Source organism: Oncorhynchus masou, chromosome 15 (assembly GCF_036934945.1).
Source record: "Oncorhynchus masou masou isolate Uvic2021 chromosome 15, UVic_Omas_1.1, whole genome shotgun sequence".
NCBI classification, from domain to species: domain Eukaryota; kingdom Metazoa; phylum Chordata; class Actinopteri; order Salmoniformes; family Salmonidae; genus Oncorhynchus; species Oncorhynchus masou.
This window is the reverse complement of record NC_088226.1, coordinates 19,330,828-19,356,176: the sequence shown is the minus strand read 5'-3', so window position 1 is coordinate 19,356,176 and position 25,349 is coordinate 19,330,828. Positions and strand designations below refer to the sequence as shown.

The following is a 25,349-nucleotide window of genomic DNA, read 5'->3' as shown; positions in this document are numbered from 1 at the left end:
ACACACACACACACACACACACACACACACACACACACACACACACACACACACACACACACACACACACACACACACACACACACCAGAATCCCATAATGCCCAAATTTGTCGACAAATTTCTAAAAGCAATACATACACAGCAAAAAGAATGCTGTCAGTTCAGTCTTATGTACAGTATGGGGTCCAAAGGTCAGAGGTCCAGAGGTCACAGTGATGATGAGCCAGACAGTGTCTTCAGATGTCTTGTGGGGATGAATGAGAGAACAAGTGTTCGACACCACCCTCTTGTCCTTCTGTCTCCCACTAGAAGACCCAGGTGACTGGAACCCACTGCTGGGTAGCAGAGACCTTCTCCAGGGCTGCCTTCAGGTTCCTGTAGCTCTCGTCCAGGTTGTCGTTGACAATGGTGAGGTCAAAGTAGTGTCCGTAGGCTGTCTGGATGCGGGTGCTCTCATCCACTGTTCTCTTCAGCTCTGAGTCCTACAGAGAACAAAGATGTCAGTTGTTAGAACTAAGAGTAACAGGAAGGGAACAGGCCCTGAACAAGCTAATGAGTTCTGTTTAGAAAGGTGCCAATAGGTAAGAACCTGGAAGTTCAAGCATGTAGCTAGTGAGCAACATTAGGGCCTTTCAGCTTTACAGCAAGTTGTGACCTTGGGACTATAAGGTTCTATCTGCACAAAGCATAGTTCTACCTGACACTTATGAATTATGCATGTTCGGTTTTTAAGAAGATTGTAGTTATTTGAATACATAAATGATAGAACACTATTTTACCCAGATAAGCAATGTATTATGATCATCAGACAGATTACTGTCATCACTGAACAATGATGTGCAATTTACTTTAAGATTTCTGACAGTGTTGATGGCAAAGACGTGTTCCGATTGGTCCGTCTGTATTTGTTCAGGCTTGTGATTGGATAGCTCCAAGTTCAAATGGGTTTATGCAGATTGAACTTTCTGGTTGTTAAAATGAACTTTTTCAAAATTCACAAAGATTCTTGACACAACAGATGAGCCTGTCACCTACTACCATACCCCGTTCAAAGGCACTTCAATCTTTTGTCTTTCCCATTCACCCTGTGAATGGTACACACACACAATCCGTGTCTAAATTGTCTCACGGTTTAAAAATCCTTCGTTAACCTGTCTCCTCCCCTTCATCTACGCAGATTAATGTGGATTTAACAAGTGATATCAATAAAGGATCATAGCTTTCACCTGGTCAGTCTCTGTCATGGAAAGAGCAGGTGTCCTTAATGTTTTGTACACTCAGTGTATAATGGCTAAACAAATTGAGGCACGTTGGCATGAAAGACAGTCAGTAGCTGTCATTGAGTTTTCCATTCAGGCATTATCCTCTGTTTGGCTTCACCCTGGTGCTTACCGTCAGCTGCTTGGTGACAACTCCAGTCTCGATGGCCGACTGGTTCATGGCCTTAAGGACCTCAAAATCAGGGGCCTCGATGAACACCACGTAAGGCAGGAATTCCGACGTCCGCAGTACCTTCAAGGCCTGGAAGTAGTACAAGGAATACAATGTCTGTATGAGGTACCAATGTCACTGTTAGAACCCTGAATTCACCCAGATAGGGCTCCAGATTGTGGTGCGTGGGGCCACAATGTGGCCAGTCGCTCCTACCTGAGGATTGGCGTCCAGTACACAGATGCGACCGGCCTCCACCACCTCATGGATGGAGTCCATCTTGGTGCCGTAGAGATTGCCGTCGTACTCGCCATGCTCCAGGTAGCGGCCATTCTTGATGTCCGCCTCCATCTTGCTCCGCGAGGTGAAGGCATACATCTGGTCCTCCCGCTCCCCTGACTTTGGCTTTCTGGAGGTGTCTGGAGGAGGCAAGAAGATGATCTACATTTGAGTCATTTACCAGACACTCTTATCCAGAGAAACTTGCTGGAAACGGTTTCAACAATCCCTAGTTAATGTATGAAGGTCCTAACACAATGGATTCAATCCAAAATCAAAAAGGGCTGGCTTTAGCATGTAAGCATTTTGTTGTTGTTAACTAGTTGGAAAGTTAGCGTTAGCAACGCTCACGGGGGATGGTGGTGCCGTAGTGTTGTGGGTCAGACAGCAGCAGTTTGTTCTTCAGGCTGCGTCGGCCCACTCCCAGAGCACCAATCAGAACCAACGTCTTCCTGCGGAATGGAGGCACCTTGGCAACCTCCTCATAGATCAGCAACTCATGCCTGTCAAACTCTGAGAGGGAGAGGGAGAGGGAGAGGGAGAGAGAGAGAGAGAGAAATTGATAGCTTTGTTTATTTGTTAACATTTCAATGTAATTTACAGAAACACTCAGAATGATCAGAATTCAATAAATTCCCACCTGCATTCTTAGTGGTTAGATACATCATCTTTTTCTTCTTGTTCTTTCCCGCCACTCCAGTACAAAGATTTCCTGTCACAATAACACACAATAAACAATGATGATCCCATACAAATATAATCCCATACAAATATAATCCCATACAAACATGATCCCATACAAACTCCATTTATCCACATTCATCCACAGGTATTCACATGGTTTTCTTATTAATCATCCATTTGATTTTACACTAGGGGGCAGTATATAACAATGCCAAGTGGAGGTCATTGGTCCAAAAAGTTGGAAACATTCCAAAATGGACCTGTTGCTTTCCCACCCGGACCCGATATGCATAAATATATATATTTTTTAAATATAGATACCCATTCCGAACAGACCCGAGGACAACTAGACCCACTCATTATAGACCTGGTCGGATCCTGAACCGATCCGAGTGAAGGAAGCAGCAGAAAAGGGATGTTTTTAACCTACTTATTAACCAGAGCTGATAAAGCATGAGGGAGAGGTGCCGCTCTAGCATGTGGGGGAGGGGTGTGTTACTTAGAGCGAGTGGCACAGGGAGGACGGAGGGTAAGACGAGAGACAGCAACCAACCAAGCCGACTTGTTGCCATAGCTAGGTTATTTATCATCCAATATAATTAAGTAGTACCTGTCTTGACCGCATAAAACCGGGAGAAGCTAGTTAAGCTAGCTAGGCCAATTGAGGCTGCATGAGCTTTCTCGTCCTACAGTTAGAAATAACAACAACTCCATCAGAATATTAAGTAGAAGCTTAACTGTTGGCTCATGGTTGTTGTAGCCTATCCTGCTCCTTTAACTTTTAATTTCATCTTCCATTGATTAGATATCGCATAACTCTTTCCATGGAGGCTCTATGGATTTTGATGGCTTTGATGGTTTGTAATTGACCAACAACAAGCTACACGTGCCACCATCGTGAAAAGAGCAGCAGCGTAAATTATACAATTTCTCTCTCTCTACTGTAGCATTCGCCTTTCGGATATGTACGGGTCCTTTCGGACAAGTCAGTTACGATTAAACAGACCCGAGACCCCTGACAATCATATCAGACCCGTGACATTATTTTGAATTCTGGATCCAGACCCATTCGGGTCCCGGATCGGTTCTCTGTGGTAGAGTACATGTGGATCTATGAAGACCTCTAATGCCCAGTACAACATCATTCCCCTCTACATAATAAGCTACACATCAAGGATCTGACAATCTGGCTCATATTAAAAGCTGTCTGTTCATTTGTGAGGAGTGAGAGACAGACAGGGGGTAAGTGTTATGATGTGTTAATAAGGTGGGCTGCACTGGTAGGGTTGTTGGGTGACTGAATGACTGCCACACCGGCAGTTATGAGTGATGACCACAGTAAAATGTAGTTTCACCATTGAGTCACAGTAATCTCCTTTTATGTACTCTAGTCGTGCTTTGGTTGTACCCAACATGATTGTGCCGTTAAACAAAGCATAGGCTACCGCATATTACGCATGGCAGAAAACAATTGAAACCACACTGATTGAAGATGTCTTGGTACATAATTGGTCTCGCCTATGCTCCAAAATTAAACTAATGTGAATAATCGCCTTTGAGTGTGGACCGTATTATTATATATACTGGGTGGACTGGTTACCTTATGCTATGCTGCAAAGGTTCTATCCATGAGACTGGGAGAGAATGTATAGCCAGTCCTAGTCCTGTTGATTCATTGTTTGTGCAGGGCGGTTTACAGTTAGCCTACAGTTAGCCTGATTTTGAATAGCCAGGTAATAGGGATTTTAAATATATTTTCATAATTAATTGAGAGTGACATTACCTTCAGCTATACAGAATATCTCACCATCATGTATTTCCATCTCCTCCACTCTCTCCTTTATTCCTTTCCTGAGCGAAATATGTTTTGTTGCGAAAAGATGTTGCTATTGATGTTCCATAACAGATTTCACTTGGTTTCCCAAATTAAGCACTGGGTAGCTGCAGGAACAAGGTTTGGGAGCCCATGGTTTGGGCAAAATATCACGTATCGGGCAGAGAGAACAAGCTCCTCAAACAGTTGTTGATGGGTGGAGTGAAATAAGTCTTCTTATATTTATTTCGCAGTTGCTCATATTAAGCTTATGCTCCGCTATAAAACCGAAGTAGCCTTCAAAACACAGCCTCCATTCGCTATTTGAGTGCATACAGATGACATGCATTCCCCCCCTTGCACCTGTTCCTCCCCTGTTCCTGCCCATTTAATAACGGCCATTCTAAATGGAAACAAATTTGAGTAAAGACAAGATGAAGAGAATCTTTTCTTAGTGAAGACCAGATTAAATTGAGAATAGTCTGATGGGTGTAAATATGATCACTTGATGAGAAAACAAATGTGCAGTCTGAGGCAAGGAACAGAGAGCACAAGCTTTTTTTTTGTTACTTTCTCAAATCATCTCAAATCAAATCAGCAGCCCATATATGTTTTGATTTTCTAAGACATTCTAAGGTTTGTATCATTCACAACTAAAGTTGCCAAATAACTCTAAAGCTAGCACATAGGACCTGTTTCAAATCATCATTTTATGCTCAACATAGCCACTTCACACTCGCTCTGTAATGGGAAACGTATCCTTTCTATTTTATTGAGTTCTATTATATTCTTACTATAAAATCGGATAAAATTAAATAATATCATGGGACTTATAAGCATATCTTGTCCGCTAAATGAACAAGCCTGCAGCCTATGGCATGGAGCACAGCCAGATAAGATACAGCAGGCCAACTCATATTCTGTTCTTCTGAAATACATTTTCATTTGATAACGTTTCCTTAGACCTGACTAAGATAAATCATGGATTTATTGTGATGATGTATATTACATTGATTTATAATACTTTTCAAAAATGTAGATGTTCCAACGGCACACAATCACTGGCTTGGATGCGTAGAGACCTGGAGGTACCAAACATGTTTATGTTAATTAACGGTCGATTACCGTGTGACCGACAGTCTTTTGCACGGCAATGACCGTCTGGCAAAATGTCATGACTGCCACAACCCTATGCACTGGTCCTACCTGCAGGGGCCAGCTCCACGTCTCGCTTGACAAAGGCTTTTCTCTTCTCCTCCAGCAGCTGACTGGGGATCAGCCCAGCGCTGCCTCCCTCCACACAACGACGAGCCTGACAGACCCACAGGATTATTCTCTCATCAATACTTAGACCCACCAGCGTGCACACCGTGTACCGATAGGCACAAGTAGACGAATACAGAGGCTGTTGGTATTGACAACAGAAGCAATACACAAAACAAGTTGCAAAATAATCCCTATGGACCCACCTGCCACCAGTTGAGGTCATCCTGATTGACGATCTGCAGGATGTCACCGGTGTAGAACTTAAGCCCTGCCTCTTTACACGGGATCAGGTTGTCATTGGCCGGGTCGTAGTCATAGTGACACTTCACAAACACCTGTGGGGAACAGGAAGTAGATACATACAGATGGTTATGAGTCTGTTACTGTTGGATAGTGTTGAACATTTCGTACCAAATTCAAAAGGAGAAGCTCGATTTGTCACACTTCTAACTTGCAAAGTTTACATTTGTTTATCGAAGTGGACGTTTTCCTCTAGAGCATGCAGTATGTGCATTCAGAGTATACAGCTGTATACAGTATTCCAGCTGATCAATGCCATTATCAACAAGAATGCATAAAGACAAACCACTTTCTACAAACCTCAGTTGAAATGCGTTACTGTAAATATCAACACTTCCTCAGCAGCCATAACACCCTTCTGCTGACAACTGGTTTGTACTTTCAGACTATTTTCCCATCCCTCTTTTTTCCACAGGAGTGTTAGATAAAAGGAAAGAAATCCCCCCCCCAAAAGACATATTGTACGGAAATACTCAGCTCCCTCCGCCTGGTGGTATCCATGACAACCAGCCTGGGAAGAGGGGGTACGTTCTAGCAGACTGGTGCCTTGGTACTTTATTGCTAACTCTGGTAATTTATTGCTAACTCTGGTACTTTATTGTTCACTCTGGTACTTTATTGTTCACTCTGGTACTTTATTGTTCACTCTGGTACTTTATTGTTCACTCTGGTACTTTGTTGTTCACTCTGGTACTTTATTGTTCACTCTGGTACTTTATTGTTCACTCTGGTACTTTATTGTTCACTCTGGTACTTTATTGTTTACTCTGGTACTTTATTGCTAACTCTGGTACTTTATTGCTAACTCTGGTACTTTATTGCTAACTCTGGTACTTTATTGTTAACTCTGGTACTTTATTGTTCACTCTGGTACTTTATTGCTAACTCTGGTGCTTTATTGCTAACTCTGGTACTTTATTGTTCACTCTGGTACTTTATTGTTCACTCTGGTACTTTATTGTTCACTCTGGTACTTTATTGTTCACTCTGCTACTTTATTGTTCACTCTGGTACTTTATTGTTCACTCTGGTACTTTATTGCTAACTCTGGTACTTTATTGTTCACTCTGGTACTTTATTGTTCACTCAGGTACTTTATTGCTAACTCTGGTACTTTATTGCTAACTCTGGTACTTTATTGTTAACTCTGGTACTTTATTGTTAACTCTTACCTGTCCTGGCGCGTGGCCCTCCTGATAGCTAGGGAGGATCTTGAGCACCACGCTGCCGCTGGCATCCTGCAGAATCTCCTGCAGAACCCTCGGGTCCTCACCCACCTCCTTCCCGTTCACCTCCTTGATGATGTCACCCGCATGGAGGAGTCCCTGCTGGTCGATCATCCCTCCGTGGAGGATCCTGGCAATCACCAGCTCCCCCGCCTCCACACGGAAAGTCACGCCCTGAACAGGTTCAAAACATATAAACTAATGAGGATGTGTGGCATGGGGTGTTGCTACTTTGGCACAAACTCTCTCCTCTCTTAATTGTCCTTCTACAATGCCCCACATGTTCAATCAAATATCTAAAATGACAAAATAATGGCAATTCCTTCTCTTGAAAAAAGGACATGAATGAGGATACACTACGGGTTACAATGATAAACTATGGTTAAAACCACTAGCCTGTTTGTGATTCAGCCAAAGAAGGAAGAGTTGACTAAAACACCTAAACTCTGGGTGCCATGCTATCTATACCAGATAGGTGATAGACAAAGAGCAAGGTGGTACTAACCAAGTGTTCACCAGCCACTTTGCGGATGCCCACCATCCGGACGGCATCTGGGGGCACGGGCTGGTTGCTGACAGGGAGCTCCATGTAGGCACAGGGGCTGGGGGGTGGAGTGTCACACACCTGGGACGCCACCGAGTCATGGGTCTCCAGCAGAGACTGGGAACCAGTCGGCAGAGAGAGAACATTAGATTGACAGCAGACTGAGGCTACCAGAAATACTTTCATAAGACTAAATAGTGGATTATGTGATGAAGGACATTTCTTCTCTGCACGTCTTGGTAAGTGTATGCGTGCATTGATGTGCACATGAGTGTGTGGTTTAATGGGTGTGGGTGTGTGTGTGTCCACACTATGTGTGCTTCTGCGTGTGTACCTGAAAGTGGGGTTCGTTGAGGATGCGCGTGAGCTCTGCTGCGCTGTTGCTTTGGTGTGTGAAGGGACTCAGCTCTCTGAGGATCTCCTCGACCAGCTCTACGTTGTTGTCCCTCACCGCCTCCAACCTGGTCTCTTCCAGACTCTCTGGCTCCTACAGAACATTTTTTTTAAATTATTATATATATAGATTTTTTAATTGAACATTTATTTAACTAGGCAAGTCAGTTAAGAACATATTCTTATTTACAATGACAGCCTACCAAAAGGCCTCCTGTGGGAAGGGCGGGCTGGGATTAAAAATACAAATAAATTCAATAAAATTATAGGACAAAACACACATCACGACAAGAGAAACACCACAACACTAAAAGGAGACACAAGGAGACACACACACACCTATACTTTAATTTTAATACATATTTGACATGCAAATGTATACTTTTAAAGACATGCTCTGGAACTTTTTTTATTTTTTTTTAACCTCCCGCTTTGGGCTGGATGTGTCAATGTGCAGTTCATACATGCATAATCTATGAGCGGAATTACTGTTTTACCTCAATAAGCTACAAAATCCCTAGTTTGAAAGCGACTGTTTTTCCTATATTTTCTGCCACGTGGGTCAGCCCCCTAACAATTTGAGTTCTAGCCAATGTTCTTCAGCCCCTCACCATTTGAGTGACAGCAAGCAAAATGTGCACACAATTTGCAGAACTACTGGCTACAAAGTATACAGAAGTATTGGAGAATCTCTTTAAGATGGAAATAAGTATGCTTCAGAATGGTTTTGGGTACTTTAAAAATAGTAAGTACACATACTTTGCACCTTAAAATATATAAAAATCTTTCTATTTTATTTTTTGTACTTATTTAGTTTAGACTTTTATCTGATTAATTAACTATTTTTTATCAAAGTAGAGTGGAAGCCATTAATATTTCACAGAAGCTCCAAGATCCGCCCAAAATGTCCTGGCTGGCTGGCTGACTGACTTTCCCTTTGAACTTCATTCACAGAAGGAATTGAGTTCAAAGTCAGCTGATCATGTCTTTATTGTAAAAGCAGATGTTTGAAATGTAATTCTTGAGAGAATTAGTGGACATTAACAACTGAAGGGATGGGCCAGACACGACCCTGAGGTCTGGGACTGAGTGGCATCTGGCACCAGCCAGGAATTTAGGCTTCTAGCTCAGTGGTTGTCATAAGAGCAAATTTAGGATCACCCTATCCTTCCTTAAACATAAACTTACTATGAAGAGGGATTAAGCAAATCTGTACTGGGATCAACACTTAAGGGCAAGGCGAACCACCTACACAGAGTATATGGGCCTCACTGCCAGGCCAAAACTGTAATTTAAACTCTTTGGTAATCATACCACCTGGTGGACTAGGAGTGCACACACACCTTATATCTGGTTCATTGACAAACTGTGCTTAAAGGCAAATCAATGTCAGGCCTCCATGAGGAGTGCTATTTTTAGTCTGGGCTGTCACTTCTCATTTCCCCTGTAGGGGAGTGTGTGTGTGTGTGTGTGTGTGTGTGTGTGTGTGTGTGTGTGTGTGTGTGTGTGTGTGTGTGTGTGTGTGTGTGTGTGTGTGTGTGTGTGTGTGTGTGTGTGTGTGTGTGTGTGTGTGTGTGTGTGTGTGTGTGTGTGTGCGTGCGCGTGCGTGCGAGAGAGAAAGCTTATAAGAAATCCCGCTACACCCTCCTACGAACCATCAAACAGGCAAAGTGTCAATACAGGACTAAGATCGAATCGTACTACACCGGCTGATGTGGCTGCATTTGGGGTGCTGAAAGAAGCTCTGCTCAGGTGCCAGGATGTCATTTCATACCACTTTGATCTCTGAACAGTGCTGTTCACCAATTTGTGCTGTTCACTTATTTGTGCTGTTTTTGAGCAGATATCCAACAAACTGAATCTGGTTTGAACTGTTATTTCTAATATGATTTGGTGTGACATATACCGGCTGAAGCTCGTCGTATGTGGCATGGCTTGTAAACTATTACAAAATACAAAGGGAAGCACAGCCGAGAGCTTCCCAGTGACACGAGCCTACCAGACGAGCTAAATAACTTATATGCTCGCTTCGAGGCAAGAAACACTGAAACATGCATGAGAGCACCAGCTGTTCAGAACGACTGTGTGATCACGCTCTCCGCAGCCGATGTGAGTAAGACCTTTAAACAGGTCAACATTCACAAGGCCGCAGGGCCAGACGGATTACCAGGACGTGTACTCTGAGAATGCGCTGACCAACTGGCAAGTGTATTTACTGACAATTTCAACCTCTCCCTGTCTGAGTCGGTAATACCAACATGTTTCAAGCAGACCACCATAGTCCCTGTGCCCAAGAACACTAAGGGAACCTGCCTAAATGACTACCGACCCGTAGCACTCACATCTGTAGCCATGAAATGCATTGAAAGGCTGGTCATAGCTCACATCATCACCATGTCCCAGAAACCCTAGACCCACTCCAATTTGCATACCACCCCAACACCTTGACAAAAGGAACACTTATTTTAGAAAGCTCAGCATTCAACACCATAGTGCCCTCAAAGCTCATCACTAAGCTAAGGGCCCTGGGACTAAACACCTCCATCTGCAACTGGATCCTGGACTTCCTGACGGGCCACCTCCAGGTGGTAAGGGTAGGTAACAACACATCCGCCACGCTGATCCTCAACGAGGGGGCCCCTCAGGGATGCGTGCTCAGTCCTCTCCTGTACTCCATGTTAATTTGACTGCATGGCCAGGCACAACTCCAACACCATCATTAAGTTTTCCGATGACACAACAGAGGAAGGCCTGATCACTGACAATGATGAGACAGCCTATAGGGGGAAGACAGAGACCTGACCGTGTGGTGCAAGGACAACAACCTCTCCCTCAACGTGATCAAGACATAGGAGGTGATTGTGGACTACATGAAAAGGAGGACAGAGCATGCCCCCATTCTCATCGACGGGGCTTCAGTAAAGCAGGTTGAGAGCTTCAAGTTCCTTGGCGTCAACATCACCAACAAATTAACATGGTCCAAGCACACCAAGTGGGAAAGAGGAAAAGATTAAACATATTCCCCCTCGGGAGACTGAAAAGATTTGGCAAGGGTCCTCAGATCCTCAAAAGGTTTTACAGCTGCACCATCGAGAGCATCTTGACGGGTTTCATCACTGCCTGGTATGGCAACTGCTCGGCCTCTGACCCCAAGGCACTACAGAGGGTAGTGTGTATGGCCCAGTACATCACTGAAGCCAATCTTCCTGCCATACAGGACCTCTATACCAGGCAGTGTCAGAAGAAGGCCCTAAAAGTTGTCAAAGACTCCAGCCAGCCTAGTCATAGACTGTTCTCTCTGCTACCGCACAGCAAGCAGTACCGGAGCGCAAGTCAAGGTCCAAGAGGCTTCTTAACAGCTTCTTCTCCCATGCCATAAGACTCCAGAACATCTAATCAAATGGCTACCCAGACTATTTGCATTGCCACCCCCCCCTCTCTCTCCTACGCTGCTGCTACTCTCTGTTATTATCTATGCATAGTCACTTTAATTCCTCTACGTACATGTACATATTACCTCAATTACCTCGACACCGGTGCCCCCGCACATTGACTCTGTACCACTACCATCTGTTTATAGCCCCGCTATTGTTATTTTACTGCTGCTCTTTAATTATTTGCATTGTTGGTTAAGTTCTTGTAAGTAAGCATTTCACTGTAAGGTCTACGCCTGTTGTATTCCGGCGCATGTGACAATTACAATTTGATTTGATTGGAGAGAGCGAGAGAGAGAGAGAGATCCCTCCCATCATCTGACATCAAAGCGGTCCAGCAGCAGTCATTAGTGCTGGGGCATGACAGTTCCACATCCTCAGATGTCGCCTAGTTTGAGATCATATTACCCTCTTCATCAGTCCTCCTTGACGCAAGAGATTACCTCATTTAAATAATTACATTTACTGGCCCCAGCTCATCATGAATAAATGAATAACAAAATGATCAAGACCTGTTGTGCTTTAAAAAAAAAAAAAAAGATACGTCTTTGTAGCCTTTGTTCCAGAACATCCCTCTGTATTTCCAGTAACACAGTACCCAGACACTCCCCCTTTAATCACTGAGCAACTTCAATTAAAAGGTGCACAACCCTTTTCATTGGGGACAATTCATTAAACAAAAGGCTAAACACCCAATTTATTTCTTAAGCAATTGAATGATTTCCCTTGCTGTCTCTTTTGTTCACAGCAGTTGTTTCCATTTCCCCTCAGCCATGTAGAGTGTTGTAATGACTTACAGCTTCCACTGCTATTTTCATTTGGTAATAAATCCTTGAACGGATTTTTGGAAAGGTTGATCTGTCTCACCTTCTTCTTTAAATACATGTCGGCAGAAGGGGGGGGGGTATCAGTTGCAATTACATGCTGTGATGCCTCTCACCTTTTGTGGAATGCATGTTCAGAGGGAGGGTGTCAGTTCCCATGGCATTGTCTCTGTTGCCATACCGGGTTTTGAGTTTGTGAAGGCTTGAATGAGTTATAGCTTCTGGGAATGTGCAGTGTTTTTTTGGCACTGATATTTCTTGGTTTTTAGGACTGTGGGCCTTATTCAATCACTCTCTCTGGTTTGTGTGTGTATATGTGTGTGTGTGTGTGTTTGTTAGTGTGTGTGTGTAATCCTACATACTAGACCTACATATTTAACCTTTCTCTGACTCACTACGAGGCTCTCTGTAGGCCTGTGTGTGAATACATCCTGCCATGTTTGAATGTGTGTGTACTAGGTCTCTCTCTTTCTCACCATGGGGCTGTCTATGATGCCCTTGAGGAAGATGAGGTCCAGGTCATTGGCGGTGGTGGAGCTGTTGCTGTCACTCAGGGTATCCAGGACCTGGGGGGGTACCGCTATACACAGAGATGCAGAAACACAGATACAGATTCAGGGGAATGAGTTACACCCAGCTTCACACAGAGACACAGAAACACAATTACAGATTCAGAGGAATGAGTTACACTCAGCTTCACACAGACACAGAAACACAATTACAGATTCAGAGGAATGAGTTACACACAGAAACACAATTACAGATTCAGAGGAATGAGTTATTCAGAGGAATGAGTTACACCCAGCTTCACACAGAGACACAGAAACACAGATCAGATTCAGAGGAATGAGTTACACCCAGCTTCACACAGAGACACAGAAACACAGATTACAGATTCAGAGGAATGAGTTACAGCTTCACACAGAGACACAACAGATACAGATTCAGAGGAATGAGTTACACACCACAGCTTCACACAGAGACACAGAAACACAGATACAGATTCAGAGGAATGAGATTCAGAGGAATGAGTTACACCCAGCTTCACAGAGACACAGAAACACAGATACAGATTCAGGGGAATGAGTTACACCCAGCTTCACACAGAGACACAGAAACACAGATACATATTCAGAGACACCCAGCTTCACAGAAAAACACAATTACAGATTCAGAGGAATGAGTTACACCCAGCTTCACACAGAGACACAGAAACACAGATACAGATTCAGGGATTCAGAATGAGTTACACCACAGCAGAAACACAGATCACACAGAGACACAGAAACACAGATACAGATTCAGGGGAATGAGTTACACCCAGCTTCACACAGAGACACAGAAACACAGATACAGATTCAGAGGAATGAGTTACACCCAGCTTCACACAGAGACACAGAAACACAGATACAGATTCAGGGGAATGAGTTACACCCAGCTTCACACAGCAAGAAACACAGATACAGATTCAGACTACAGATTCAGGGGAATGAGTTACACAAGAGACACAGAAACACAGATACAGATTCAGATTCAGGAGACACAGAAACTTCAGGGGCCCAGACACCCAGACACAGCCACAGAAACACAGATACAGATTCAGGGGAATGAGTTACACCCAGCTTCACACAGCGACATAGGACTGAGTTCAGGACTGACCCCTGTAAAGAGGAAAGACTCACCCTTTTGCGAAGGCAAGTCAAAATTAAAGTCAACGTTTTGGAGGCGTTATCACATTTCTACAGCTAAGGTTCAGGAGGTTTTCCAGACCATGTGATCTAAGCGGACCGTGGGATCTATTTGTGGGCCCCACAAATACTGTAAGAACCTTGAACGGATCATCCGTTTTTTGAGCTTTATCTCATAAAACCTTCCGCATGCAGGTAAATGTATAAAGTAAACTATTGTTTTACAGACTTTCAATTCAATTTACACCCCAGTCAGCAAAGCTCCCCAAGTTAAACAAGATTTGTATCTGTATGCTGCCTCTGCATTTCTGCACCCAGCTATGAGCGACTAAGCTATGAGTAACTAAACTATGAGTGGCAAAGCTATGAGTGACTGACAATGTCATATGTCTATATGACATTAGCATGTCGTTAGCATGCCACTCTCCAGTAAAGGATATAAGGACTTTAAAAATATATATACAGTACCAGTCAAAGGTTTGGACACACCTACTCGTTCAAGGGGTTTTCTTTATTTTTTACTAATAGTGAAGACACCAAAACTATGAAACAACACATATGAAATCATGTAGTAACCAAAGAAGTGTTATTTCATCGTTTTTATGTCTTCACTATTATCCCACAATGTAGAAAATAGTAAAAATAAAGAAAAACCCTTGAATGAGTATAGTTAGTCACAATCAATCGCCTGTATACTTTAATGTCATAGTATCTCATATATGATCTGCCCAAGATCTCAGTTGACCATCTTCTGCTATTGATTAAAAACAGTCCATTTTGTGGTATCGCTCTAACAGAGAAAACAAAAGAGCTCATACAGCATCTTCTCTCTATTTCACTGCTGGGTAGCATTTGTGTATCTTAAAGGGGCCATCAGCAGTTGAAATAATGAATAAAGAGTTTTCCAACCACTGTTTCAGTAAAAAAGCTGAGGGGATGAGGCTGGAGAAATGTAATCACTCTCAAATTCACAGACAGAGTTATGGATGCAAGGACTGGCCATCCAATGATATCAACATTATCATGTTCACCATGCTTAGAGGCTCCACGGGGTTTGTTTACGTTTACTTTGTTTAAAAAACTTTGAAGTAAAACAAGCTTATTTTGGGTTCTGATGGGGGTACGGCACTTGAACTATGCTCACGAGGCATTTCTAAGTTATATTCTTCGAGAATCAATGGGTACATATCATTCATTTATAAGTCAACAAATGGATGTAGCAACTCTAGATTGCCCTTTAATGTAAAGTGTGACCCAAGACTCCCTCCACCAAAGCCCAAAACTTACGCGGAAAAGATGGCGGCAGCTATCTGGACAAGCAGTGAAAAATGGGTCTACTTCCAGGAAGTAACCGTGTCAATTCAATCTCCATTTAGGGGCCACATTATATGGCTTCATTAAAGTAGACCTTTTCTGGCTGCGGCAGTGAGAAACTGTGGGTCTTAACGGCTGTGTGGTGTGTTTATGGATGTGGGTGTCATATAGAATGTGCGACGGCCCCATTTGTCAGAGCTACAGAGAAAGGTAATGGGCTGGGTAAGGGATGAGAGGAAGAAGAGGGGGATAGAGGAAGGAAAGGAGGGATGGAGGGAGGAAAGGAAGGGAGAGGAAAACAAAACTCACCAGGCTCTGTGCCAGTCGACGCCACAGGCATGTTGAGGCTTTAGTCAAACTGTGTCAGCTGCCGGCAGAGAGGAGAGGAAGAGAGAGAAAGAGAGAGCGATCTAGAGAGAAATATAGAGGAGGCGAACATTAATAAACATTCCGTTTAATCAAAAATTAATTTGTATTGAGAGCGTTCCCTCATGTGAGCCAGAACAGACATCCATTTTGAATGCAGTCGTCAGAGCTAAAATGTATGGTAGAGGCCTTCAAGGATCTAAAAGATTGGACCCGTTCAGAAATGGACCTGGGGCTTTCCCATCCGGAAGCGATATGCATAAATTCATTTAAAAAATATAAAACTTGTTACGAACGGACCCGAGGACAACTAGATCCTTTCCGTATAGACCTGGTCAGATCCAGACCCGGTCCAATTTGATCCATTTTAACGCTACTTAATTAACTTGAGCTGATAAAGCACGAGGGAGAGGAGGTAGAGAGAGGTGCAGGGGCCATGCTGTGTGTGTAGGTAACTGCAATTTCTCTCTCTCTCTACTGTAGTAGTCACGTTCGGACCTGTATGGGTTCTTCTGGACACGTCAGTTAAAATTACACATAACTGAGACCCGACAATCATATCAGATCCAACCCAGACCTGTGACATTATTTACAATTCTCGATCCGACCATCTATTCGGGTACAAGTGGATCCATGAAGAGCTCTAATGTACAGTAACAATACACATTTACACCAGCACAGAATCCAACAGGTGCATACAGACATTTTTCTTAGTATAATATTCACCAGTAGGGAGTGCTGTTTTCCCATCAACAGATTATATTCAAATTTGAACGATGGACTACCAATAAGCACGGATGTTTTCCTTGATCTATATACACTGAGTGCACAATACATTAGGAGCACCTTCCTAACATTGAGTTGCGCCCCATTTTGCACTCAGAACAGCCTCAATTTAGCGAGGCATGGACTCTAAAAGGTGTCAGAACCGCTCCACAGGGATGCTGGCCGATGCTGACTCCAACGCTTCCCACAGTTGTGTCAAGGTGGCTGGATGTCCTTAGGGTGGTGGACCATTCTTGATACACAAAAGAAACTGTTGAGAGTAAAAAAAACAGCAGTGTTGCAGTTCTGGCACCTACTAACATACCCCATTCAAAGGCACTTATTTTGTCTTTCCCAAATGTTTTGCATTCTGAGCTAGAGGTCTTCACGAATGTACCTGTACCCAAATACCCGAGGCCTGATCCGGGAGCCGAGCAGGTAGCTTGTTGTTGGACAATCATAAGTCATCAAAGCGGCAATAGGCTACAGTCATAGAGCCTCCATGTTGGGAAAAAAAAGTTAGGAGATAGCGAGCTTAACGTTAACTAGCTCAACTAACCTCTCCCGGGTTTGATACAGTCATATCATATTTGATGATAAATAACCTAGTTATGGCAGCTATTAGTCTACTATAGCGCGAGTCGGCTTGGTTGGTTGCTGTCTCTCGTCTCTCCCTCCCTGCTCCCGTTTCACTTGCTCACACAGTACGGCCAATCTCCCGCCTGCTAGAGCAGCACCTCTCTCTCCCTCCTCTCCCACACCCTTTATCAGCTCTGGCTAATTAAGGAGCTTTCCTCTGATCCAATCTGGATCCAACCAAATTTATACGAAACGGGTCTAGATGTCCTTGGGCCCATTCAGAATGGATATCTATATAAAACACGTTTCATTTAAGCATATCGGGCTCGGGTGGGAAAGGCCCAGTTCCATTTTGGAACGTGAAGACCTCTAATGAAAGCCTTTGTTTCGTATTTCTTCTAACCCTCCGACGGTGTGCGGGTGTCGATTCTCACGGGACAATGTAAGGAGACGCGAACAAGAGAGAAGGCTTCCTTCGTCACAGACAGAGTGGGCATCTGGTGTAGCTAATCCATTGTATCCATGACAACAGGCTCAATGTATGGTAAGAATGGGGAGGTGGGGGCAATAAAGGAGAACAAAAAGAGAGAGCAGAGCCCCCACCCCACTCCAGCACCACCCCACCAAAACACTGTCTCACCCCCCCGAAGAGAAGAGCTAGTAAAAACCATACACAGAGGTTCTGTATATGTCGAATGCTGAAAGGAGATGGTTTAAGAGAGAGCATGATACATAGAAAGAGAAAGAGAGAGAGAAAGTGAGAGTGAGACAAAAAGTGGGACAGTAAGAAGAAACCAGACAAAGAAGGACAGGGAGACAGAGCGTGAGAGAGACAAATGGGAGACTGAGAGGGAGGGAAGACAGACAGAGAGAGAAAGGGAGACAGAGAGTGTGCAATTGAGACATACAATGAGAGTTAGACAGCAAGACGAGAGAGTGCATGAGAGAGACACAGAAAGGGAGCGAGAGTCAAATTAAAGGAGCAGAATGAAGAGCAGACAATTCTACTTAAGCAAACAATAATAATAGCCTGAGGCGGCAGACAGACAGACAAATCAGGCAGATAAATGTACTCTACCAACACACTCAGGAAGCCATTTTGCTGCTTCGCAGTGTTTTGATCACTTCTGCTCGACAGATATCGGCCAGATTCCCCTCATTTGCAGACTCTTCTGAGTCAGTGGTTGTTTGTTCAGGATCAAAACAACACATGTTACTGGGCAACAAGACAGGCAGTAAGTCATGAGGAGGAGAATAGCATCCACATGAATGACTCACATAGATTACACCTGCTTCTACCATTACTACAGTTATTACACTTCTGTATTGGATATTTATTTGTTTAATCTGTTATATATATATATACTTTTTTATTTACTATTATAGGTACTATTCTTATTCTTGTCGCTGTTGTTTCGTAATAGTTATGTGTATCACTTCACTTTGGCAACGTTTAGTTTTTCATTCCAGCCATTGAAGCATATTGCAGTTTCATTTGTAATCATCAATGACTTGATTACCAGGTGTGTTTCTGTGTTGGTTCTGGACTGGAACAAAAGCCAGCATGACCTGTGAGTCCCCGTGACCAGAACTGTCAAGCAATGCCCCAGTAGTAAGTAGGCAGTAAACTTGATAGAAACAGTTGCCATGGCTAGGCCTCCGCTCACATTACGCTGTTCGGATGGTAACCGTTGTCATAGTGACATGCCTTTTGCACAAACCGATGTGACGTTAGAGGAGCCACACACATAAGACAATAAATGCAGGATACATAAATGATCAAATATAACAATGAAGCACAGGTTAGAGTAGGCACCTGTTTAAACGGTCGAAGCCTGTAGGGACTCCTACTGTAGGGGAAACAACACACCACGACACATCCACCTCCTATAACTCATTATTAGTAATGCAATCTACTCAAAGAGAATAATGATACAAGTGCCTTCAAGTCTGGATTTCCATGAACTAACTCCCCTCCTCCTGGCTATTAAGACCTACTGCAAAACACAATCCTGACTTAATGTGCCGTGTGGCTGACTGTTCGGTGGAACGTTATGGTGGATGTACGTACATGTGAGGAGGCAGACAAGGATGGTATGTTTTTCTCCCAGAGCTTTTATTTGCAAAGTGGATATAAATGGGCGTCAAAAGTACTTACAATATTTACAAAATGATTAACAGGAAGAAGAGCACCATAAGTCAGAGATCTGACCTAGCTAACTCATGCCTCAGTAGTGCCCGATAGCAATTAGCATGAGCAGCGGCAAGTATAGCCCAGCCGTCCCCTGTTTGGCCATGCCTTTAACCCATAATGTATCTCACCATCAAATCAAATGTATTTATACAGCCCTTGTTACATCAGTAGATGTCTCAAGCTTATACAGAAACCCGGCCTAAAACCCCAAACAGCGAGTAATGCAGATGTCGAAGCTCGGTGGCTAGGAAAAAGTCCCTAGGAAAAGGCAGGAGCCGAGGCAAAAACCTATATACGAACCATGCTCTGAGGGGTAGCCATGGAATATACCATTTCACATGTCAATGCTTAGGCTACCAATTATCCTCTCCCTTGGACAATCAACAATTTGGCATGAACCACAACACAGTTTAAAAGCATGGACAAAGGACAAATAAAGTAGGTATTTACGTTAGCTTAACTTTCCCCTTAATCCTGACAAAATCACTGTAGTTAGGATACAGGTGACTTTGAACATAATGGAAAGCATAATATGTGTGGAGCCGCAAACAAAAGATTTGGCAACAAACAAATGAATCGGCATGCCGACCACAAACTCTCGTGACCACAAACGTTTCTTCTCTCGTACTGCTGATCTAAGGTCAAAATAGAGAACCACTGCTGCTGAAACATTTTTTCATTTGTGACCTTTGAACTCAGTACCCCCTCAGTAGCCTATCAACACACCCCAGCCAGCTAATCCAGGTGTCCCAGTCCACCTGCCTTACAGGTCTAGTCAGAGGGCAGTCCTGTGGTCAACAACAACACACTGACCAACAGTAGACCCATTACATCCACAACACCGGTGACGAGTGGCTTTAGGTCTACTTATTACTCCCACAAACATTTGTTGTGGCACCAATTGCATTTCATTAGATAAACAAAACTTGTGAATGTGATATGGAGTGAAATTGTCATTGCTCATCTTCAAATAACATTTCATCTCAGAAGAAAGGTATGACTTGTCAAAACAGTCGTAGAAGAAACATACTGTATCTGTAAAATGGTAAGAAGACAACTGTGCCATGTATCTGTGAATCCAGCCATACAGTATCTATCCTGTGAATGATTTAATTAGATGTGATGGTGTTACAACATGTGTGCACTTGGCTGCCATTGGCCGATGGCTACCTTCTATTCATCCATCCAGAGTACCAAGCCAGCAGCTCTCCTTTCCTCTCTGTCTGCTGGTCTGCTTTAATAAGCTAGGTCTGAAAATAGCCCCTCTCTAGGGAGAGCCACAAAACACACACACCAATGCATGCTTGTATGTACATGCTTCATATTCACGCAAGCATACACACAGACACACAGATGCCCAGTCCAATACCACCTATGCCAGAAATCCCAGGTCCCCCAGTATGCTATTCTCACACCAAGGACTGAGAGTGGTTGATCTGGTAGGCTATATTTGCCGACACTCTGACATCTCCTAGGGCTATCGACCTATAGATCTGTGGTGAGACAAGCCTAGCTCTCTGTAGGTATCCAGGGGCGTACGAGATGGACTGCCTCCTTTCTTCCCCGTCAGCCAGTTGCTATGACGATCTGCTAGTAAAGTCTGCAGCCGCCATGGTGACCAGTAACGATGCTTAGGGAAAGGGATCGGGACGCATATTTTCAGCGCATGGCGCATGTTATCGGGACTGCTGTGATGGGGAGGGGGAGCAGGGGGGACGTGGGTAGAGGAGCACCGTCAGCAGGTGTGATTCATCTAAGCTATACACACACACACACACACACACACACTGTTCCATCATTCCACCACTCATGCCAATGCTATAGGTGGGGAAACAAAGCAGCCTTCCAGCCTCCCCAGCTTGGGCACCCAAAAGACGGAAAAAGGGTCATTATGCCATGATGGGAGGTAGGCAACCAATGGGATGTACCGCATTCTACCCGCCCCCTTTAATGCACATTCACACTGCTGCTAGGCATTGTTGTAAGAAGGAGAAGGTGGAGATAGAGAGGGAGTACATCTAGAAACATCTAGGGGCAATGTGGTTAATCAATCCATAAAGCCACTGATAGCTGTGGTGGCTTGTTTGGCTTTTATGCACAAAATGTCCCCTAAGAGTGTATACATGGGGAAGATTAATCTAACACAAGAATTAAGCAATGGTTGGAATGTCTGACCTAAACCATGCTCAAATAATTTAATTAAAATGTCTCTTTTTAGGAGCAAGTCTGTGTGTGTGGATATTTCTTCTGTAATTGCATTAGATTATTATGTGTAGTCAGCTATTTTAATGGCAGAATGCCCTGTACATGATTTTGTACAATAACTTGGTAGATACAATGGCTGAATTATGATTCTGCCAAACAGTATGAAACAACATTAAAATGTTTTTATATATATTTTTATATATAACTAGGCAAGTCAGTTAAGAAGAAATTCTTATTTTCAATGACGGCCTAGGAACAGTGGGATAACTGCCTTGTTCAGGGGCAGAACGACATATGTGTACCTTGTCAGCTCGGGGATTCTATCTTGCAACCTTTCGGTTACAAGTCCGACGCTCTAACCACGAGACTACCTGCCGCCACATTTGCGCATTTAGCAAAGCAGTAAGCGTTACAATATTTACCCTAACAATAACTAGAAGAGACGTTGCTTAGGCCACTAACAATATTTGTTTATTTTACAATGTAACTCATGCAAATGGCTATAGCTAACGAATGTGCCATTGAGATTGCGAAATAGTTGGGAAGAGATTTTCGATTTATCGATTATGAACTGATACACAAAACAACGCTGGATTCAAAACGTTTTCAATTTAAATTATTATACAAATGTATTGCAACCAAAAACATCTGACATATATGGGGGATACAACCATCCCAGGTCTGCATAATTTTCTGCGAAGAGACAGAATCATTAGATCATTTGTTTTGGTACTGTCCATATGTAGCTTGTTTTTGGTCGCAGGAATGGCCCATATTGCAACATTTACCTGGTGCTAACTCTGCAGATAGCAATGCTGGGTGATTTAAAAAGGCATAGTCAATCGACCAATAATTGAATAATACTCTTAGCAAAAAAAATGTTTTCTTTAATTTGCAATATGTAGAATCTATGAGAATAGAAAGGTTCAGAACTTTTGTTAAACATCACAGCACATTTGAAAATATAGGGCAAAAAAATCCAAAACTGGACGTTCTTCAGAGATAGATGGGAGGGGTTGAGTGGAGCTGAAGGATGGGACTAAAAACAAACAAAAGATAACTATTGTAAAATAAATTGTATCCGTAAAATGTATATAGTATGTATAAGCTGGAAGTAGAAGCCTAAGTGTTGTTGTCTATTACTTTACTCCAATTAGAGGAGGATGGTCGGGTTAGTGGAAAATAATACATTAAAATAAATATATATAATTTATATACAGTGTATATATATTCACAAAACAATATGGGGGATTGGAAATTATGCAGACAATTACATTGATGGAAGCAACAATCTATCTGCAATATTAAATCTGATCTACCCCCTAAAATAAAATAAAAATGAAAAAACAGACAGTGGGTAGGAAGTTGTGGTGTCTGAGGATGTCTGGGGAACCAAAAACCCACAGAATCTATGAGAGCAGCAGAGCCTGCACTGCTGTGGCCGATTCTCTGCCAGTCAATGTGACGTAAAGGAACCGTTTCTCTCTCCACTGTTCATCCCAATTGAACTGATTTCATTTTTCTCTCTGTGCTAACATCAATTGGATAGAAAATAACCTAAAAAAACAACAACTTTAGAGAGCACCCTAAACATCCACTTGCTTTTTCTTCTATTGTACCTATTTTATCTCTTGGCGTAAAGAGATCCTGCTTACTGTACATTATTCCCCTACTAAACCAGCTCAGTATCTCTACTCCTAAATGTGAACCTTGCTCCCACAAGACCTGCCACAGTGCTCCTCGCCGATGGTAGATAATATGCAAGCTCAGCAATAACACACAGATCCCTATGGAGGTTTCCTTCCTCCCTCCCTCCCTCATGTTGACTCATATTGGGGGGTTACAAACCTTAGGGCAGGACGCCCACTTGGGTAGTTAATAGAATCCTTCCACTCTTCTCCATCCCTCCCTCCCTTTGCCTTTCTCTATCCCTTTCTCCTCACTCATAATGGGCAGACCGTTATGTAGTAGTAGTGCATATTCTCTCTTCTCTCTCCATCCTTCTCGCATCCCTCCACTTCCTCCCACGCTCCCATTCCTCTCCCCATCCTTTTCTCCCTCTCATCTCTCTCCCATCCCTCTCCACTTTTCTCCCTACCTCTCTCCCACCCCCCCTCTCTCCCTCTCTCCATCCTTCTCATTATCCCTCTCTCTTCTCTCTCTCCATCCCTCTCTCCTTCCTCTCTCGCTCTTTCTCTCCCCTCCTCCACACACACGTCATGCTGTGGCCTCTTGTGCTAACGACACCATGTCCAGGCCCTAACGAGATCACACGCTGATGTGAACTCCATCTGCTCCCCTCATTGCCCCCCCACCCCTCCCTACCCCCCTCTCATCCACCCTGCTCCCTAAGAGATAGGCTACACGCCCCATCTGCTTGTGTCACAATATCTGTCCCCCTCTCTCTAAAGACTATGGTGTGTGCATGGCTCCTATCAACACAGTGTGTTAGCCAGTCACTTTGCATTTTGTGGTTTGTCCCAAAGACTCAATTCAGAGAGCAAGAGAGAGTGATTGAGAAAAATATAGAAAAATTGATGTTTAATTTTAAGACATTAATTTTAAGACATCGTTCAAATTACTGATACATCTTTACTTATCAATTAATCCCTGACATATTTTCAAGAATAAATATGTTTTTTCACTGTCACCACACAATTATATGATTGGCTTCGAACTAATCACACGGTTTTACTCTAATCGGGAAGGGGAAATTGGATTTCCGTCATGACAGGTCTATAATAGTGCAATACATTTGTAAGAGGACAGTCCACTTTCACTATCGTGCTTCTACCTACAGGATACAAAACCGAAAACCCAATGTTCCAAAGGTCTGATTCTTACACCTGAGAAAACTCCTCCACCCCCCAGATGGAGAGAAAGAGAAAGAGTGTGGTTAGGTGCGTCTTATAGCCTACATGACGTGTGTGATATTATGATACTACTGCACCTTGCCAAAAGTCTGCGCGTGCAGGTTGGGTGCGTGCGGAAGTGTAGGGACGAATTGTATTGTTTTGCTTGCAGCATGCACTAATATACCATACTATTCACGAATGGTATTCCCCATTAACGAAAATACTGTATTACAAAACAGTCTTAATATTATTGTGTATTTAGATTGAATTAAAATGACTGAAGAGAACCGTTATCGTTGGTGCGTAGCCGATGGCTCACATCCACATATGGTACCCAGGTAGCCCACCAAAACGCTGGGGGTCTGCAACTGAGACACAGAGAAACGCATACATAATGTATCTAACATAAATGCAATGCGAAACACAATTTTGTATATTTTAATAGAAATTGGGATCGGTTAATCTATGTCTAGATCGCACCATTTGAGTATTTGCCTGACTATGTATCTACATTATTGGAATCACCTACTACTTGACTGCATGAAGCCCCAACACGTAAACAAAGCACAACGAAAAATACCTCAAATCAAATAGACCATCTGCCATGTATTCAAATGAAAATATATCGTATACTTAAAAAACATAAAAACGCAATTTGACATAACCTGACTGCACTAACCTGTTCCGTCTCGTGGTCGCGTCGTTGTCTCCGTTTAATATGAAATCTCTGAACCGCTACTGATTGTCAAACCACTGTAAAGTCGTCGCGGTGGAGATTTAAACGGGCAATGCACGTCTTGCCTCATTGTGGGCCCCACCAACTACGTACGGTCATAGCGTAGAGTAGATATATTGTCTTTTTAACAGTATTTCTAAGCTAGAAAACAAATAATTATTGCAGACCCATTTCATGTTTTTACAATAACAAATACAGACAATTACCTACAATAAGTCGAGAACACACAAATATTCTTGACGCTAATAATTGACTACCATTACATGTCATGAATTTACATGATTTTCATCACATGAGCTGTGTGTAATCCTTACGCTTCCAATGAATATTCATATTTTAACCCACGTTTGTTTGGGTTAAAGCCAATCTCTAAATTGTGCAGAGTATTATTGAAGTATCATACACAATGGCGTAATGTGTCCTTATTGCTTTGGTTATGACAAGGTAGGACA

General features: G+C 43.1%; 1 protein-coding gene across 1 annotated transcript; it reads right to left on the bottom strand.

The window, feature by feature from the left end:
* Nucleotides 1-24,905, bottom strand: mpp2a (MAGUK p55 scaffold protein 2a). The gene is made up of 13 exons (XM_064987396.1): nucleotides 24,841-24,905; nucleotides 15,507-15,607; nucleotides 12,672-12,775; nucleotides 7,879-8,031; nucleotides 7,506-7,661; nucleotides 6,947-7,174; nucleotides 5,678-5,809; nucleotides 5,415-5,520; nucleotides 2,352-2,423; nucleotides 2,063-2,224; nucleotides 1,649-1,851; nucleotides 1,394-1,522; nucleotides 1-483 (listed from the first exon to the last, which is right to left on the bottom strand). Exons 2-13 carry the CDS (start codon nucleotides 15,535-15,537, stop codon nucleotides 307-309), a joined length of 1,653 nt encoding a protein of 550 aa, XP_064843468.1. The 5' UTR covers nucleotides 15,538-15,607; nucleotides 24,841-24,905; the 3' UTR covers nucleotides 1-306.
* Nucleotides 24,906-25,349: the final 444 nt, after the last annotated feature.

Excerpts from the sequence above, each read along its gene's own strand:
- mpp2a (XM_064987396.1), bottom strand. The coding sequence starts at position 15,537 with ATGCCTGTGGCGTCGACTGGCACAGAGCCTG. Across the intron at positions 8,032-12,671 it reads GCATCATAGACAGCCCCATG|GAGCCAGAGAGTCTGGAAGA; the intron begins GTGAGAAAGAGA and ends AATGTTCTGTAG. Across the intron at positions 2,225-2,351 it reads TCTAACCACTAAGAATGCAG|AGTTTGACAGGCATGAGTTG; the intron begins GTGGGAATTTAT and ends TCTCCCTCTCAG.